The sequence below is a fragment of the Perca fluviatilis genome, chromosome 9, assembly GCF_010015445.1.
Source record: "Perca fluviatilis chromosome 9, GENO_Pfluv_1.0, whole genome shotgun sequence".
Lineage (NCBI taxonomy): Eukaryota > Metazoa > Chordata > Actinopteri > Perciformes > Percidae > Perca > Perca fluviatilis.
In genome coordinates, this window is record NC_053120.1 from 34,826,239 (window position 1) to 34,843,736 (window position 17,498).

Here is a 17,498-nt window from a genome sequence, read left to right on the forward strand (position 1 = left end):
CAAATGTCATAAAAATGAGTGCATATAGCTGCCATAAATGAGAAAAAAAAAAATCCCATCCAGCCCCAGGTCTGGGCCAGAGACTGTATTAAACAGGTCTGGGCTGAGCACTGAATGTTTTTAAAAAGTCTGGTTGGTTCCAGTGGTCCTTGGCTGCACGTTAAGTCAAAAAACATTTAAATGTTAAAAGCAAGCATTTTTTTGGGTATGTTCTGAAAAGCTGTTAAGTATTCAATAACGTGATGTAATCTGCAACAGGGTTACACTTTAAACCATTATCCTTTTATAAAGATGTATACACTAGCAGCAACAATAAGGGTATGAAGAGGTATGTAAACAGTATAATAGGATAAAATAAGATGATAATTTACTCTACATGAACATAGTCCAACTGGCTGGTTACCACCAATAGCTCACTTATAATGATGTGCTCAACATTGCATGTAGAACAAAAATTACAGTTAAGCGTATTCTGTTAGTTTGTTGTTTCACAGCATTAAACCAGTTATGCTCGATTTAATCTTCACATCTGTCTCCATTTTGGGGGATTAGGCCTTAATAAATGCCTTCACAGTTGAGCTTCTTATAGCACAACTGGACACGTACGTACATGTGTCTTTTGCACTGTGCCAAGACCCCCAGGGTGAGAGATTACAAAACAGACATTAATGCCATTAATTGTCCTCAGACTTCCAAATCCCATGTGACAAAAGAGTTTAGTCTAACTGATGTAAAATATAGAAGCGAAAATCTGACAATGGTCAGAAACAAATATGAGAAAATGAAAACTAAATACAAAATTTTTTTATAAAGAGGACACTGTACCAAAGGATTACGAAAGCTAAATTGAATTTCCTAGAATACTGGAGCGCCACTAAAGCTACATCTACACTACTACGTTTTCCTTTTTTAAGCGGCGTTTTGAGACAAAAACGATGTCCGTCCACACAAGAGTTTTAGCTCCAGCAGCAGAACTAATGTTCGTCCATATTAACACGTCTAACAATGCATATCACATGACCATTCGCGTACACTGCGCATGCATGTATTGGCGTAAACAGGAATCAGATTGTCTTAAGTTACTCGGCGCTTGAGAATCATGGATGTATACGTTAAAAACACAGAAACTACTTTGAATGTTGAACAACAATGGCGAAAAGTAAGAGTAGGAATGTATTAGTTCGGACCGAGGACGAGGTGGAACTTTTACTGAAAGGTATGTAAGCTACCGAACTGATAAGACTGACTGACGCGTGTCGTCGTTTCCAAAGGAACGAGCCAGGTTACAAAGCAACCCCAGAGTTTTAGAACCAAAAACGGGAGCAGCAGTATTTCCAAATCTCTGTTTTAGGGGCTCGCAAACGCCGGAGTAGTGTGGACGCGAGGCGTAAACGTAGCAAAAGATATACAGTGCCTTGCGAAAGTATTCGGCCCCCTTGAACTTTTCGACCTTTTGCCACATTTCAGGCCTCAAACATAAAGATATAAAACTGTAATTTTTTGTGAAGAATCAACAACAAGTGGGACACAATCATGAAGTGGAACGGAATTTATTGGATATTTCAAACCTTTTAAACAAATAAAAAACTGAAATATAGGGCGTGCAAAATTATTCAGCCCCCTTAAGTTAATACTTTGTAGCGCCACCTTTTGCTGCCGATTACAGCTGTAAGTCGCTTGGGGTATGTCTCTATCAGTTTTGCACATCGAGAGACTGACATTTTTGCCCATTCCTCCTTGCAAAACAGCTCGAGCTCAGTGAGGTTGGATGGAGAGCGTTTGTGAACAGCAGTTTTCAGTTCTTTCCACAGATTCTCGATTGGATTCAGGTCTGGACTTTGACTTGGCCATTCTAACACCTGGATATGTTTATTTGTGAACCATTCCATTGTAGATTTTGCTTTATGTTTTGGATCATTGTCTTGTTGGAAGACAAATCTCCGTCCCAGTCTCAGGTCTTTTGCAGACTCCATCAGGTTTTCTTCCAGAATGGTCCTGTATTTGGCTCCATCCATCTTCCCATCAATTTTAACCATCTTCCCTGTCCCTGCTGAAGAAAAGCAGGCCCAAACCATGATGCTGCCACCACCATGTTTGACAGTGGGGATGGTGTGTTCAGGGTGATGCGCTGTGTTGCTTTTACGCCAAACATAACGTTTTGCATTGTTGCCAAAAAGTTAGATTTTGGTTTCATCTGACCACAGCACCTTCTTCCACATGTTTGGTGTGTCTCCCAGGTGGCTTTTGGCAAACTTTAAACGACACTTTTTATGGATATCTTTAAGAAATGGCTTTCTTCTTGCCACTCTTCCATAAAGGCCAGATTTGTGCAGTATACGACGGATTGTTGTCCTATGGACAGAGTCTACCACCTCAGCTGTAGATCTCTGCAGTTCATCCAGAGTGATCATGGGCCTCTTGGCTGCATCTCTGATCAGTCTTCTCATTGTATGGGCGGAAAGTTTAGAGGGACGGCCGGGCTTCGCCGTTAGATTTGTAGTGGTCTGATACTCCTTCCATTTCAATATTATCGCTTGCACAGTGCTCCTTGGGATGTTTAAAGCTTGGGAAATCTTTTTGTATCCAAATCCGGCTTTAAACTTCTCCACAACAGTATCTCGGACCTGCCTGGTGTGTTCCTTGTTCTTCATGATGCTCTCTGCGCTTTAAACGGACCTCTGAGACTATCACAGAGCAGGCATTTGCATTTATCCCGGAGACTTGATTACACACAGCTGGATTCTATTTATCATCATTAGTCATTTAGGTCAACATTGGATCATTCAGAGATCCTCACTGAACTTCTGGAGAGAGTTTGCTGCACTGAAAGTAAAGGGGCTGAATAATTTTGCACGCCCACTTTTTCAGTTTTTTATTTGTTAAAAAAGTTTGAAATAGCCAATGAATTTCGTTCCACTTCATAACTGGGACCCACTTGTTGTTAATTCTTCACAAAAAATTACAGTTTTATATCTTTATGTTTGAGGCCTGAAATGTGGCAAAAGGTCGAAACGTTCAAGGGGGCCGAATACTTTCGCAAGGCACTGTATTCGTTTTCAAACCAAAACAAAGTAGTGTAGATGTTAGGGATGGACCGATCCAACTTTTTCCAGTCCCGATACAGATGCCTGCGCTTTGTGTATCTGTCGATACCTGATACCATTGTTGAATTAATAATACAAGTTAACTGCTGAAGAGTTTTTGACAGGAGAAACCCCAGTCACAATGTTTTGAAACACTATACATGTATGAAAAAAAGTCTCCCTTTGGGATAAAATACTTAAAAATGAATCGGAAAAGACAAATATCTGAAAAACTTCTTATCAAAACCAGTTAATGGTTTTTGCTTGGAAAAGTTGTACAAAAAATACATTTGGCTTAAAATGCTAATATAATATGTGTCCAATTTTGAAAAATGAAGCCTACAACAGGAAATATGTACATAAAACCTTGCTGTGGAAGAACTGACACAGAAGGAAAAATGTTTCTTTAACCGATTCAACCCGTGCAGTTTTGGCAGCTCGTTTCCTTTATGTGTAGTATCATATAATGAACTGCAAATGAGCTGTGATTTGGTAACAAAAAACAGCTGCTAATCAGTCAATGTTGGAAGGTCTACAAAATAATTGACAGAAACATGAAAAACACTTCCAACACCGTTAAGAAATCAGCTACTAATGATGCATCTTGCTTTTCTGACTGGGATAGCAGACACAAAGATCGGAAGCAACAACAGATTATTTAAAGACATTATCTCATCTGTTGTTGCTTCTCTACTGTTCTCCACAGACGGAAGAAAGTGAACATACAGGATAAGAATACAGTAATATATACAGATACTGTATTTCTTTTAACCCTTGTGTTGTCTTCCTGTCGACCATGCAACTTTAAATTTTTCTGGGTCAAAATTTTAAATTAAAATTTAATTTTTTTTGGTCGTCACTATGGGAGACTTTTGTCACTTTTCCTGATGTTTTTGTCACTTTCTTTTCGACATTTGTCACTTTTCCCGCAGTTTTTCAAGTGTATACAACGTTTCTGTCAATTTTTTCGATGTCTTTGTTGATTTCTTCTGCACTTTATTTGAAGTTTTTTCCCCAATTTCTTTTTTTTTTTACAACATTTTTGTCACTTTTCAACGTTCTTTAATCATTTTTTTCCAAATGCAAGTGTCAACGCAACAGCCCATTTGTGTGACGTCATGTTGTGTTCTTTAACCCCCCAATGTAGCACAAGTAGACATTATATGTTTTCTGTCGGTTCGTTTATAGAGTCTGACGTTTCCGACCACACTTGAAGGCAGCTTTGTTTCACAGGAGAGAGAGAAAGAAAAGAGATGAACGAGACACAGCGAGTGCTTTGTTGTTGCAGGAAACATTCAGCTATTACACAAACTCCCGGGCAGTTCAGTGCTTGTGTTTGGTGTTTTAAAACTTTCTTGTGGCAGCGATAGAGGCAGTGATGTTTCCCGTTTCCTGTACGGGACTCTCACTCTTCAAACCATAGCTCAAAACACACTGACAAGTCTGACCTCCGGTTACATGATTGGCCACCGCAGCGTGACGTGGGGTTACTTATCTTACTTACAAAGGATACCTTTCGGTTCTAAAATGACAAAACACCGACGATGCCCATTTTTTTGAAGCACCGTAAGCACCGTGAGCGCCGATGACAGTGTTGGCAGCAACGGTGCTGCACCTCTTCTGGAACTGATGGGGGCAGTCAGAGTGTTCCAGTCGATAAATTCAGAAATAGGAGGTCACGAACAAGCCAAAGTCACGCCCTTCTACTACTGGTCCATGGGACATATCTTTCGAAAAATATGAACAAGAGTCAACAGAGATAGATTCTACCAGACCTAAAAAACGGCATGTTTACTGCAAACTCACGGTCCTCTCTTCCTGATTTACAGCCCCCTCTCTTGGCTTCAAATAACTCACCGTTGTCAGCTACTGCTTGCCTGGTCCTCTGGTAACATTAGCTAGCAGTTAGCAGGGTTAGCATGCCGGCGTTAGCCAGGACTCTTAATACATCCATGGACAGAACCAGTTGGGATCACGTTACTGGCTGTGTCTCCATTGTTTTTGCGAGTAACCAACTTGGGTACTCTAGCTATATAATTCAATGGGAGTACACAAATGTTGAAGACATAAAATGCCCGTCCCTTGTAGCCGTGATAAATTAGCCTGAAGCTAATGCTTACCTGTTCATGGAGGAAATTAGCCAACTCTGCGTCTTTTTGGGCTCTAAGCGGTCTCCATCTTTTAAATACATCTCCAGTATTTACCCGGGGTTTGTTACTTCTCTGGTCACGCAACTGTTAGAAGCACGGTTTTGTTTTTACACTGTTATTTTTGCACAGTACCTTTTGAAAAGATGCCTGGAAGTCTGGAATATGTCTGGGGACACTAGTTGTTGCACTAGGACCATTAATTGCACTTTATTATGTTGTTCTATGCTCTACTACACACGTTTTGTAGGTCTTGTCATGACATTTAGATATTTTTCAAATATTTTAATGAAGAAGTTCTTGTTTCACATGGAATCTTAGAAAATTGAGAATCGTGTTATTTTACTGGTATTGGCACTGACTACTGATTTTCGGTATCGTTTGTTTTTTTTTTTTTTTTTTTTTTTTAAATATTTATAGCTTTTTATTTTGAACATGTAAATACAATACAACATCCAAAGAAAATAGTAATGTAAAAAAAAGAACAGTTAAAAAAAAAATAAAACTCCATAATTTCTTGTACTTAAAGACCTCTATTTACACATTCAAAAAGGAGTAGGAAGAAGTAAAACTTATGTACTCCTACCCCTTTATACCCTTTCTTTCCTATTAAATGAGTTATACTAATATAGTAATAATGTTATAATAATAAGTCAACAGAGATAAGAAAATTGTAATTAATGGAAATTCATATATTTACCTATAAACAATAATTATACACATACTACACATTGTTCAATGTAAGCCCAAATTATTAATTAATTACACTGTATTTATCTGTACCTCTGGAATATAGTTTCTTTGAACATCTTTTTAAATTGGAATATGTTTGGACATTGCTTTAATTCATTACTTAGTGTGTTCCACAATTTAGTGCCGCTGACAGACAGAAACTTTTCCTTGTAGTGCGAAAACTAGGAATCTTAAAATTTGATTTTCCCCTCAAGTCATAGCCCCCCTCTCTTTCAGAAAATATTTTCTGTATGTTGCCAGGCAATAAATTGTTTCTCGCTTTGAACATGACTACACCTTTCTGAAATTCAACTAGGTCAAGTAATTTTAATGCTTTAGACTGTAAAAATAGTGAATTGGTGTGTTCCAAATATCCAGTGTTGTGAATTATTCTTATTGCTCTTTTTTGAAGTATAATTAACGATTTCAGTGAATTGTGATATGTGTTTCCCCAAACCTCTACACAGTAATTTAAATACGGTAACACCATTGAACAATACAAAATGTGAAGTGATTTGTTGTCTAAACTGTACTTTGCTTTAGCCAAAACTGCAATACTTCTAGACAGTTTTGCTTGGATGTTTTAAATGAGGTTTCCAGCAAATCTTGTCATCTATAATCACTCCAAGAAATTTCATTTCATATACTCTTTCTATATTAACACCCTCTATCTGTAACTGTACATGATTGATTGATTTATGATTACCAAATATCATGAATTTGGTGTCAAATGCTTTTTTCAAATCAATAAATACTCCCACTTAGGGCTGCAGCTATCGATTATTTTAGTAATCGAATATTCTACCGATTATTCCATCGATTAATCGAGTAATCGGATAAGAAATACTTTGTAAGAAATACTTAGTAAACAGCAATAGTAAATATTTATTATTGCTGTTTACTAAAAAAAAAAAAAGGAAACCTGTGGCTTGTATATATACAAAAGACAGGTTTCCTTTTTTAGAAAAATCAACATTTTTTATTGACAAATTCCAAGACCCTTAAAAAAAAAATACATTACAATAGTACATTTTTGGTGGCCCAAATGTTAATATTTTTCACCCCATTCCCTTCTTGCCTCTGGGTCTTTACACTGGATATGCAAAAGAGCTGTTCACTAACCAGAGGGTTTACAGCAGGGCTACTCAACTACACTGTTCTGGGGGACACATTTTCAGAAGCCTAATACACAGTGATGAGCATAGATATATCTATGGTGAGGTGAAAGAATAAAGAATGCATGATGACGTCATTCACGTGCATATTAAGTAGCCATGCTGGGGAGAGGAGCCGGTTTGTCTCCGGCAGTGGCTACATTTCCAAAGATTAGAAGCAAAAGTAGTTAGACTACAAACCGACAGCTTTCGTTTTAGCTTTGTAAAACATGGCTATTAGCAGAGTAGCATGCTGTAGGCTAGTTGTATAAACCTTGGCTATTAGCAGAGTAGCATGCTGTAGGCTAGTTGTGTAAAACATCGCTATTAGCAGAGTAGCATGCTGTAGGCTAGTTGTGTAAACAGCGCGGTAGACGAGAGCAGCAGACGCTAGCTACCTTGTGTCGGGTTGGCTCCGTGGAATGGATGAGTACACTGGATGTTTGTTACAGAGGTGATGTAGCAGCATGTTTGCAGCTTAAAATGATCCCAAACTTTCTGTCGTTTTCTCTCGCCTGTCTCTCCTCTTAGACCCTCGCTATTTTCGTCTTCCTTCATTTGTAATCTGGGCCGTCAGTCTCGTTTATATACTGTCTGTGCTTGTGTTGTGTCCGCAGAAGCACAAACCTCTTGTGCGCTAGTAATAATCCTCCGTGCGGAAACACAGTGAGCCGTACAACATTAATTACATTGATTTAACGAAGCTTCGAGGCAAAGAATTTTGCTTCGAGGATTTTTTGTAATCGAATTATTCGAGTTATTCGAAGAATCGTTGCAGCCCTACTCCCACTCCATATTTGTTTTAATCTGTGGAATTTGTGATTTCTTCAATGAGATCTATTCAATTTGACAAAGCCTTTGAAGTTGTTATGTTGTTGTTCAAGCAGCGCCACAAACATTTCCTTTTGTTGCTGCATCAGTTCATTTACATGTGTGAGTGACACATATTCTTCGTCCGATTTCACCTCTGCTTTTGCCTTTGGTGGCATTTTACCGTTTTTGTGCTGGATGAAGGATTTTGTTTGCTTAAAGACACAACGGACAGAAAAAGAAAGAGAAACCCCAGGTCTTTCAGATATAAGTGACACCCCTACGCAGGCCTGCTGCGTTTTTTTGCGTATCCCCTCTGCGGCAAACCCCGCCGCAGCCAAGTACACTACCTCCATTCAAAATGAATGGAAAGACCTGCGTTTTCGCTGGACCGTCTGACGGCTGGCTGTGTGAATGCATCCTTGGAGCTTCTCACCTACACCACCTGCTGTTAGCTGCAGCAGTCCAACCAGCTGAACAAAGAAAGCAGAATAAATGGGTCAAGGATGCCCTGGGCATTTTACCACTCTTTTCTCCTGAGGAAAATCCTCTCATGTTATTTTAACATGTCTCAATCTGGACTATGTGAGCACACTTCATTAGCGCTGCTGTCTCAAGGCCCTGGTGGGTTCGAGGGTTGCGTGTCTCTGCTGCTCTGTAAGTGGGTAAGTGAACCGGCCAGAGGTTTTCTCACGCACTGGGACAACAGCAGAGCACAAGAGGACAAAAATAGTTCTGCACCACACATGGGCCCATTCAGACCACTGCATCTTCGGACTCATAGTGCTAAAAACACAAGAAGGAAAAGGGCTTTCACGGTGTGGGGACTTCTTCGGTCTTTAATAATGCAGAGGCAGAAACAGGATCTGTCCTCTACTATACCACTCTGAGCTCAGAGAGCTTCGTATGAAATAGGACTGTTTGACTGAGAATACATGATTTAGGCTAGTTTTTAACCATGCTGTAGGTGAATTAGGTCCCCAGAGCACCACAAGCACATTGGGCAAGGTAGGCAACTGCCAACTAAAAGCATATAGATTAAGATGGTTATATAAAAGATATGAGACTATGTAAATATTTAACATCAAACAGTGAAACAGAGTTATAACAGTAATCATTCCTAAAAAAACAAAAAAAAAAAACAAGAGGAAGAGTAATACATTAACTATAAAACTCCCTTAGATATTCTACTTTTCTGTTGCACCCCTGAAACAAGCAAGTGCAGCTTTATAAATGTCGGTTTTTACTCTCACATAAATCATACATTAAAATAACCTGCGATGACTACTGAAAAAGCGCTACCTACAGTTCGTCAGTCATGTTACGTTACTACTGATGACATTTGTTTTTGCTCCGGCTAGTCGGCCAGTGGGCGGTGCTTGGTTTTGGCTCCACTTGTTCACAGACTCTTATTTTACAGATAAACAGTGAACTACATACACATATCTGAGGCGAGAAATAGCCAATGCAGGAACAGAATCTTGATTCATATTTGATCGGCAATGCCTAGTGATTGACACTGCGTTAGAGAATCCTCGGCTCTGATTGGTTGTATCTGCGGGCACAGTGGAAACTTGTAAATGCCTTTCGGGGAGGCAGAGGAACATTGTTTTCACAGATTATCTGTCTAATGTGCTACTGTCAAGATAAAGTAACAGCAAATATGAGTTTTCTTTTTTTAAAGTGCCCATATTATGAAACAAATCACTTTTTCTGGGATTTGGGATGTTCTTTTGTGTCTCTGGTGCTTCCACATGCATACAAACTTTGAAAAAAATCCATCCATGCCGTTTTGAGTGAGATACGGTTTCTGAATGTGTCCTGCCTTCCTTCAGTCTCTGGGTGAGCTGTTCAAAATCGGCACGGCTTGTGAAGTCACAAGCCAAAACGATCTGGCTAACCGCAACCGTTAGCTCGTAGCGTTAGCATGCTAACGCTAATGCTAACGCTAGCATGCTGCCTCGTTCTCAATAGCAAAGCACTGCTACAACACACACAAGTTCACCACAATCTACAAAAGAACTACTTACATGTGTGCCCTCATTAACAAGTCTCCCAGCTAATGTTGCCTTGTAACTGACCGAAGTTGGAGAAACAGCCTGTCTTTTACTGTCTCTAGAGCTAGCTAGCTGACATGATCTACGATCTGAGCTACTGAGCATGTGCGAGTGCAATCAAAGATAGTACAGAAGAAGAAAAGAGGTCTCACTCTGTAGCTGAAATAGAGACCAGGGGTCTCATTTATAAACGTTGCGTACATACAAAACGGGGCTGAAAATGTGTGTACGCCACTTCCCACGCAAAGGTTGTGATTTATAAAAACCAAACTTGACGGGAGAATGTGCGGTCCTCCACGCAAACTCTGACCCATGCGTACGCACATTTTGGAGACAAAATAGGAATTGGCGACGCAGATGGTGAGGTGGTGAACTGAAGTCAGACTGCAGAAAGTACATGTGGGAATAACGATTAGGCTACTCTTAATATGTTTAAGTATTAATGCCTCACGCACATTTCTTCGCACCATATCATGAAGATTGTACTGAGTGATAACTGAGTGATAATTGTTCCATAAACACCTCCAACTCAAATCTTAAATCAAAAGTCGTTCTTAATATTCATCAGCGCTGTCTCGCCGTCACATTGTCCGCTACGGAGCGCAGGAGGAGGAAATGGCCCGACTGCATGGAATACAGGATATCATCAAATACCCTAGCATTAGATGAAGGCAGAACACAGTGTAAATAACTAAATATCTATCTTTAAAACTGTGCATATATCATCAATTGTTAAAGTCTGGAAATACAGCCGTCAAGCTATCGCGCAATCGTATAATATAATATATAGTTCTGTTAAATCTTATTATATACGTCTGGTATATCGAAGCTGTCCCCGAGTGCCGTAGGCCTTATGCCTGCCGTTTTGGAAGATTTTATTAATAAAGGTAGTCTATAGATCCGGTTTCCCTACACTGTGCGACAACAGGCCGAAATTATAAATTCAATTGGCAGCAATTCCCAAGCGTCTGAGAGTTTTTTTGTTTGTTTTTTTTCTCCGCCAGTCGTCATGATTTGACATGATTCAGTGTAACGAAAGAAAAACTGCAAGGGTCATTAACATACTTATCAGCATTCACAAGGTGCTTTACATTGACTACTTATGGTTAAAAATGGGCGTGTACAGGGCGGGATAAGAGGCTGATCCACGTACGCACACTTGTAGTCAATCTGTGATTTATAAAGGGAACATTGCTTACAGGTTTTATAAATCTGACTTTTTTTTCGGCGTACGCCAATTTGGGCTTTTGGGCACACGTACCCTTATAATAAGGATCCTACGCACAGTTTTATAATGAGACCCCAGGTGAAAAGAGGATCTGCAGCAGTGAGAGAGAGCTGTGCAGTACAACAAAAATATGGTGTTTTTTGAAAATTAAACCATGTAAACCTATTCTGGTACAACCTTAAAATACAATTATGAACCTGAAAATGAGCATAATATGGGCGCTTTAATTAAAGTTACCTACTGAACTACTTTAAAACATGGTGTGTAATTTGTAGGGACGGCCAAATGGAGCCTCATGAAGCTTCATGAACCATTTTCTTTATTTTCTGAGCCCACTAGATGGCGCTCTGACACTGATTTACCATTCCTTGAGCCTTCTTCTTTAAACCAAGAGCGCCATCTAGTGGGCTCAAAAAAATAAATAAAGTGGTTCACAAAGCTTCTTGAGGTTCACCTGGCCATCACTAGTAATTTGATGAGTACCTACCATTAAATTGTAAGCCATGGCATTAGTAGGCAAAACAGACACTTATAGACCCGTATAGCTAAAAATAAAACTCAGAAGGTGGAATTATTGTAATCATATATGTCACTTAGAACGTTCTGGGAAAAAGCAACCATGGTGGCACAGTAATAACACCAACCCAGTCTCATTTTGTAATCTTGTCTTCAACTGTTTGTGAAAACTAAATAAGTTACCAAACGTGAAATGTGATCATGTTCTAGAAGAACCCAAGCACTAATAATAAAACAGGTATGGGATGGAACAGTGATTGCACCAGGGTCAAACTAATTACAATGTATGTAACAATTATGATGGATGTCTAAAATGCTACAAGCTTACTTTCATAGCATGTACGTATTCTTACTTTGGATAAATGGCTGTCATCTTGGCAGCTGCAAAACCAGGCTTACAGGCTCCCTTGCTGAGATTGCCGTATTTGTGCATTAGCTCCAATGGCCTGAAGACATGGAGGAATGAAGTCAAGCAATGATTCAATATCACATAATAGTATACAGTAAATACTCTAAATAAAAGTAGGGACAACTCATTAATGCTGGCCCATGCACCTTATGCCATCATTGATACAACAAGCCACCAATGCACCCCACAGGTTAGTTCCTAGACACTGAGTGGGAAGTGAAACTTGTATAAATAGTTAAATGTATACTCACAGACTACCATCCAGCTTCAGAAGGAACCCTTGATTGTCATACACTAGAAAAAGAAAAATAAGGTAAATATAATGACATACTATATCATACAAACACGATTCCAAAAAAGTTGGGACACTGTACAAATTGTGAGTAAAAAAGGAATGGAATAATTTACTAATCTCATAAACTTATATTTAATTCACAATAGAATATAGATAACATATTGAATGTTGAAAGTGAGACATTTTGTAATGTCATGCCAAATATTGGCTCATTTTGGATGTCATGAGAGCTACACATTCCAAAAAAGTTGGGACAGGTAGCAATAAGAGGCCGGAAAAGTTAAATGTACAGATAAGGAACAGCTGGAGGACCAATTTGCAACTAATGTCAATTGGCAACATGATTGGGTATAAAAAGAGCCTCTCAGAGTGGCAGTGTCTCTCAGAAGTCAAGATGGGCAGAGGATCACCAATTCCCCCAATGCTGCGGCGAAAAATAGTGGAGCAATATCAGAAAGGAGTTTCTCAGAGAAAAATTGCAAAGAGTTTGAAGTTATCATCATCTACAGTGCATAATATCATCCAAAGATTCAGGGAATCTGGAACAATCTCTGTGCGTAAGGGTCAAGGCCGGAAAACCATACTGGATGCCCGTGATCTTCGGGCCCTCAGACCGCACTGCATCACATACAGGAATGATACTGTAATGTAAATCACAACATGGGCTCAGGAATACTTCCAGAAAACATTGTCGGTGAACACAATCCACCGTGCCATTTGCCGTTGCCGGCTAAAACTCTATAGGTCAAAAAAGAAGCCATATCTAAACAGGATCCAGAAGCGCAGGCGTTTTCTCTGGGCCAAGGATCATTTAAAATGGACTGTGGCAAAGTGGAAAAGTGTTCTGTGGTCAGACGAATCAAAATTTGAAGTTCATTTTGGAAAACTGGGACGCCATGTCATCCGGACTAAAGAGGACAAGGACAACCCAAGTTGTTATCAGCGCTCAGTTCAGAAGCCTGCATCTCTGATGGTATGGGGTTGCATGAGTGCGTGTGGCATGGGCACCCTACACATCCAGAAAGGCACCATCAATGCTGACAGTTATATCCAAGTTCTAGAACAACATATGCTCCCATCCAGACGTCGTCTCTTTCAGGGAAGACCTTGCATTTTCCAACATGACAATGCCAGACCACATACTGCATCAATCACAATGTCATGGCTGCATAGAAGAAGGATCCGGGTACTGAAATGGCCAGCCTGCAGTCCAGATTTTTTCACCCATAGAAAACATTTGGCGCATCACAAAGAGGAAGGTGCGACAAAGAAGACCTAAGACAGTTGAGCAACTAGAAGCCTGTATTAGACAAGAATGGGACAACATTCCTATTCATAAACTTGAGCAACTTGTCTCCTCAGTCCCCAGACGTTTGCAGTCTGTTATAAAAAGAAGAGAGGATGCCACACAGTGGTATTTACTTATTACATTGCCTTGTCCCAACTTTTTTGAGATGTGTGGATGCCATGAAATTTAAAATCAACTAATTTTCCCCTTAAAGTGATACATTTTCTCAGTTTAAACATTTGATATGTCATCTATGTTGTATTCTGAATAAAATATAGAAATTTGACACTCCCACATCATTGCATTCTGTTTTTATTCACAATTGTACAGTGTCCCAACTTTTTTGGAATTGGGTTTGTAGTTATTTGTATGACATTGAAGTAATTTAATTAAATCCGGTCTGCAAAAGTAATTCTGTTCATATTGGAAGATTCTACATGATAATGTTCAGTGCCAATGCAGGCAGGTAGTGCCATTTATGTAAAGATAAAATGTGAGTTTGAGAGTCTGGACTGAATGCTAACCTAACCCCAACCATGCCTTATGCATGCTGTAGTTGCCATCCCAAAAAAAAAACATCATTCATTTAATTTTTTTAAATTTGGAATTGGAACTTTAAAGAGCATTGCCATGAACATAATCTATGGTTTTGCCCAATATAAACTCAGTTTGACAAGTTTGTTGAACTTGAAAGCCTGATAACACAATTATCAGGCAGGGGGTCTGATAACAGTGTAACAGTATTATCAAGGGGGGCCTGATAACACTGTTATCAGGCAAGGGGTCTGATAACAGTGCAACAGTATTATCAAGGGGGGCCTGATAACACTGTTATCAGGCAGGGGGTCTGATAACAGTGCAACAGTATTATCAAGGGGGGCCTGATAAGACTTATCAGGCAGGGGGTCTGATAACAGTGTAACAGTATTATCAAGGGGGGCCTGATAACACCGTTATCAGGGAGGGGGTTTGATAAGAGTGTAACAGTGTTATAGCCAAAGCTTTATGAACCATTTTCTTAAATTTTCTGAGCCCACTAGATGACTCTCTCTGTTCAACAAAGGGTTGAAAGCCTACCGAATCACACAAAATAAATAAAATTGTTCACAAAGCTTCATAAAGCTTTATTTGGCCATCACTAGAGGAAAGCCACCTTTTTGTCAACAATATGAGGAGGGGCATTTTTGTAAAAAGATACATCTACAGCTGAATGTGTCTGGCACATTCTCTTTTCTGGCTGCCAAAAGGTTACAGACTTACAGAAAGGCTTGAGATCGCTAAATAACAAGCATTTGCTTGGCTCTACATAACACACAATTTTCTAATCAAGCCTGGACACAGGGTAGCAGAGGCTCAGCACCAGGCTCAACTCCACCAACCCTTTTATGAACTTTGAGTAAAGTCTTCATCTCTAACAAGCAGTGTACAAACATCCAATCCAATCATCTCCCAAATTGCTAGCAAATGGTGATGTGCCCGAGGTAAAAAAGTAATTTGCTAAGTGTGTGCATTTTCAGAGAACATTAGTTGCAGCTAACGAAAGATTATTCAAAAAAATAAAAGTAAAAATAGGTTCAGCAATTGAATCTTGCTGGATTGTAGTGTGTAGGATGTAATGCTTTTCTTCTTTAAAAGCAGTGAAGGGGCAGTGTGGAGGAAAAATCTAGGAAAACTAAATCCACTAATGAAACATCCTGTCTCTAAGTAAATGGACTGGCTCCCCCATCTGGTAAGAAGAAGTGCCAAAGAGGAACAAAATTGTCATCCCTTCAACAAACTGAAAAATTCCTTAGCAAACTGGATTTCTTTCTTCTTCATACTAATAAATAGACACTTAAATAAACATGAATCTATGTCTGAATAACCACAAATTATTTATTTATCCATCCTTCCCCTTTCACACATGTAATTCAGAGAAAATACGGTATTAAAAACCCTCTGCCAACGTTTACATTTTATCATTTACACAATTTTTCATAGTTCACACACACAAAATTAAATTATGGTTCCCGTTTTAAGCTCTTTTTTTTTCTGTTGGTGGCTGCCTGCTGGACGGCGCTCACAGCAGAAAGTTACATGACACATGCCACTTTATCATTGAGGACTGGCGGGTTAAATCGCCCATTCTACACACAGAGTCTGCCAGGCAGACACAAGACTGACAACCTTGCAGGTGGATGTGGTGGAGACGGGCTCGGACAGCTGCAGACTTGTGTTGGTCACACAGATGCGCACAGCTGCATGTAAACAGGATTTGTATGTATATGAATACGTTTTCCACCATTGGTGGACTTGTTGGCGAACACAGCCTCCCTCTTTCATTCCTTCAACCAGCTTCTTGAAAAGGGTCGGCGTTGCGATGTTTGTGCATATCCGAAAACCTGTTCCAAATGATCCAAATCTTTGGTTTAAAAGGAGGTGTGGTTCTACTTCCGACCAGAAATGTGGGCTGTTCTTTTTGGGGCATGCATCTTTACCTACAACCACAGAAACGCACAGAGCTGACCGTAAGAAAGCTCTGATTGAGACGCACATTCTGAATGCGCTCTATACATGTCCAAAGAATGCTTCTAAAACCCAAATAATACCGGCATATCTCACGTCTTATTCGGAAAATGCTATATTTGGAAATTCAGGATGTTGTCAAATCCAGAGTAATAGTGGAATATTAGTGGACATGTAAACATACTCAGTGACTTGAGTAGAGAGAAGATAAGTTCTCTCACTTGTGGTCCAATTGCCACTTGTCACTGAAATAAGTTACAGTTTTAAACTTTGTCAAACTATATAACTGTTTATATGAACACTTGGTCAGTTGTTCAATGACTAGAGTCATTTCTCATTGCTTTGGCACAAAATGCACCGAGTAAGCCTTGCATATCAAAATAGTTTGCATTAATTTGCTTGAATCATATTATTCTCTAATGCAATTATACACGTTCATTGTGTAAACCCCTACATGCAAAATAGAGCAACCAACAATCACACTAACCTGTCACACATATATTAGATACATAACAGTTATGTGCTATTGTTGTAAAAGTTGTCAGATGGATAGACTTAGGCTAGATGGGGAACAATTGAATTTTCTCACAATTTAGAGCAACCAAACGCAAACAGGTGACAGGTGAGGATATGAAAGCAGGTTGTTGGGGGGGGGGGTGAACAAAATTCACGTGTTTCTTTGTCTTACTTTGGTCAGTGAGTAGAGTAACTGCAGTGGTCAGACAGAAAGAGAAAGAGAGAGAGAGAGAGAGAGAGAGAGAGAATGTCAGGTGTGTGGTCGATAAAATGTTGTGGCCAGACAGAGAGGAGAGATTGATGACCCTTGAGATTGATACATTTGCAGCATATTTTCTTTTTTCTTGCACATTTTGTACAATATTTCCTAGTGTGTGCCATGGCTAACATCGATACTATTCAGCTGCCTAAATATGCAATGTCAGCAACTGAGGGTACAGAGGGTAACTATTACACTTTTAGAGCACGCTGTCATTTGACAAGATGTCTTTGCATTTTGACTGTCTTGGTCTAAGCAATGATAAAGGAACCTTTTGTTTTGATAGCAATGATTTATTCATTGATGGATTTATTTACATCTGAAACAGGAGTTAATTATTTTGATTGAGCAATCACCTTTTGCAGGTCACATAGGGTGATGTGCTGAATGTACCACGTGGTGTGAGGATTGTACTTAAAGTTTTTAAAATTGTAAGTTTGTTTCAGTAAATGTGCCAAGGTGATTGAGAAAAAACTGTAATAAAAGGTTGTACTGTATA

At 39.4% G+C, this 17,498-nt stretch overlaps 1 protein-coding gene across 3 annotated transcripts in view; it reads right to left on the minus strand.

Annotated features, from left to right (window-relative positions):
- st3gal3a (ST3 beta-galactoside alpha-2,3-sialyltransferase 3a) overlaps positions 1-17,498 on the minus strand; it is a 56,237-nt gene that overhangs the window by 34,532 nt on the left and 4,207 nt on the right. For all 3 annotated transcript variants that reach the window (XM_039811619.1, XM_039811618.1, XM_039811620.1), the window contains exons 3-4: positions 12,388-12,430; positions 12,081-12,173 (exon numbers count right to left, since the gene is read on the minus strand). In XM_039811619.1, the coding sequence (XP_039667553.1) occupies positions 12,081-12,173; positions 12,388-12,430 (136 nt within the window). The remainder of the gene's footprint in view (positions 1-12,080; positions 12,174-12,387; positions 12,431-17,498) is intronic.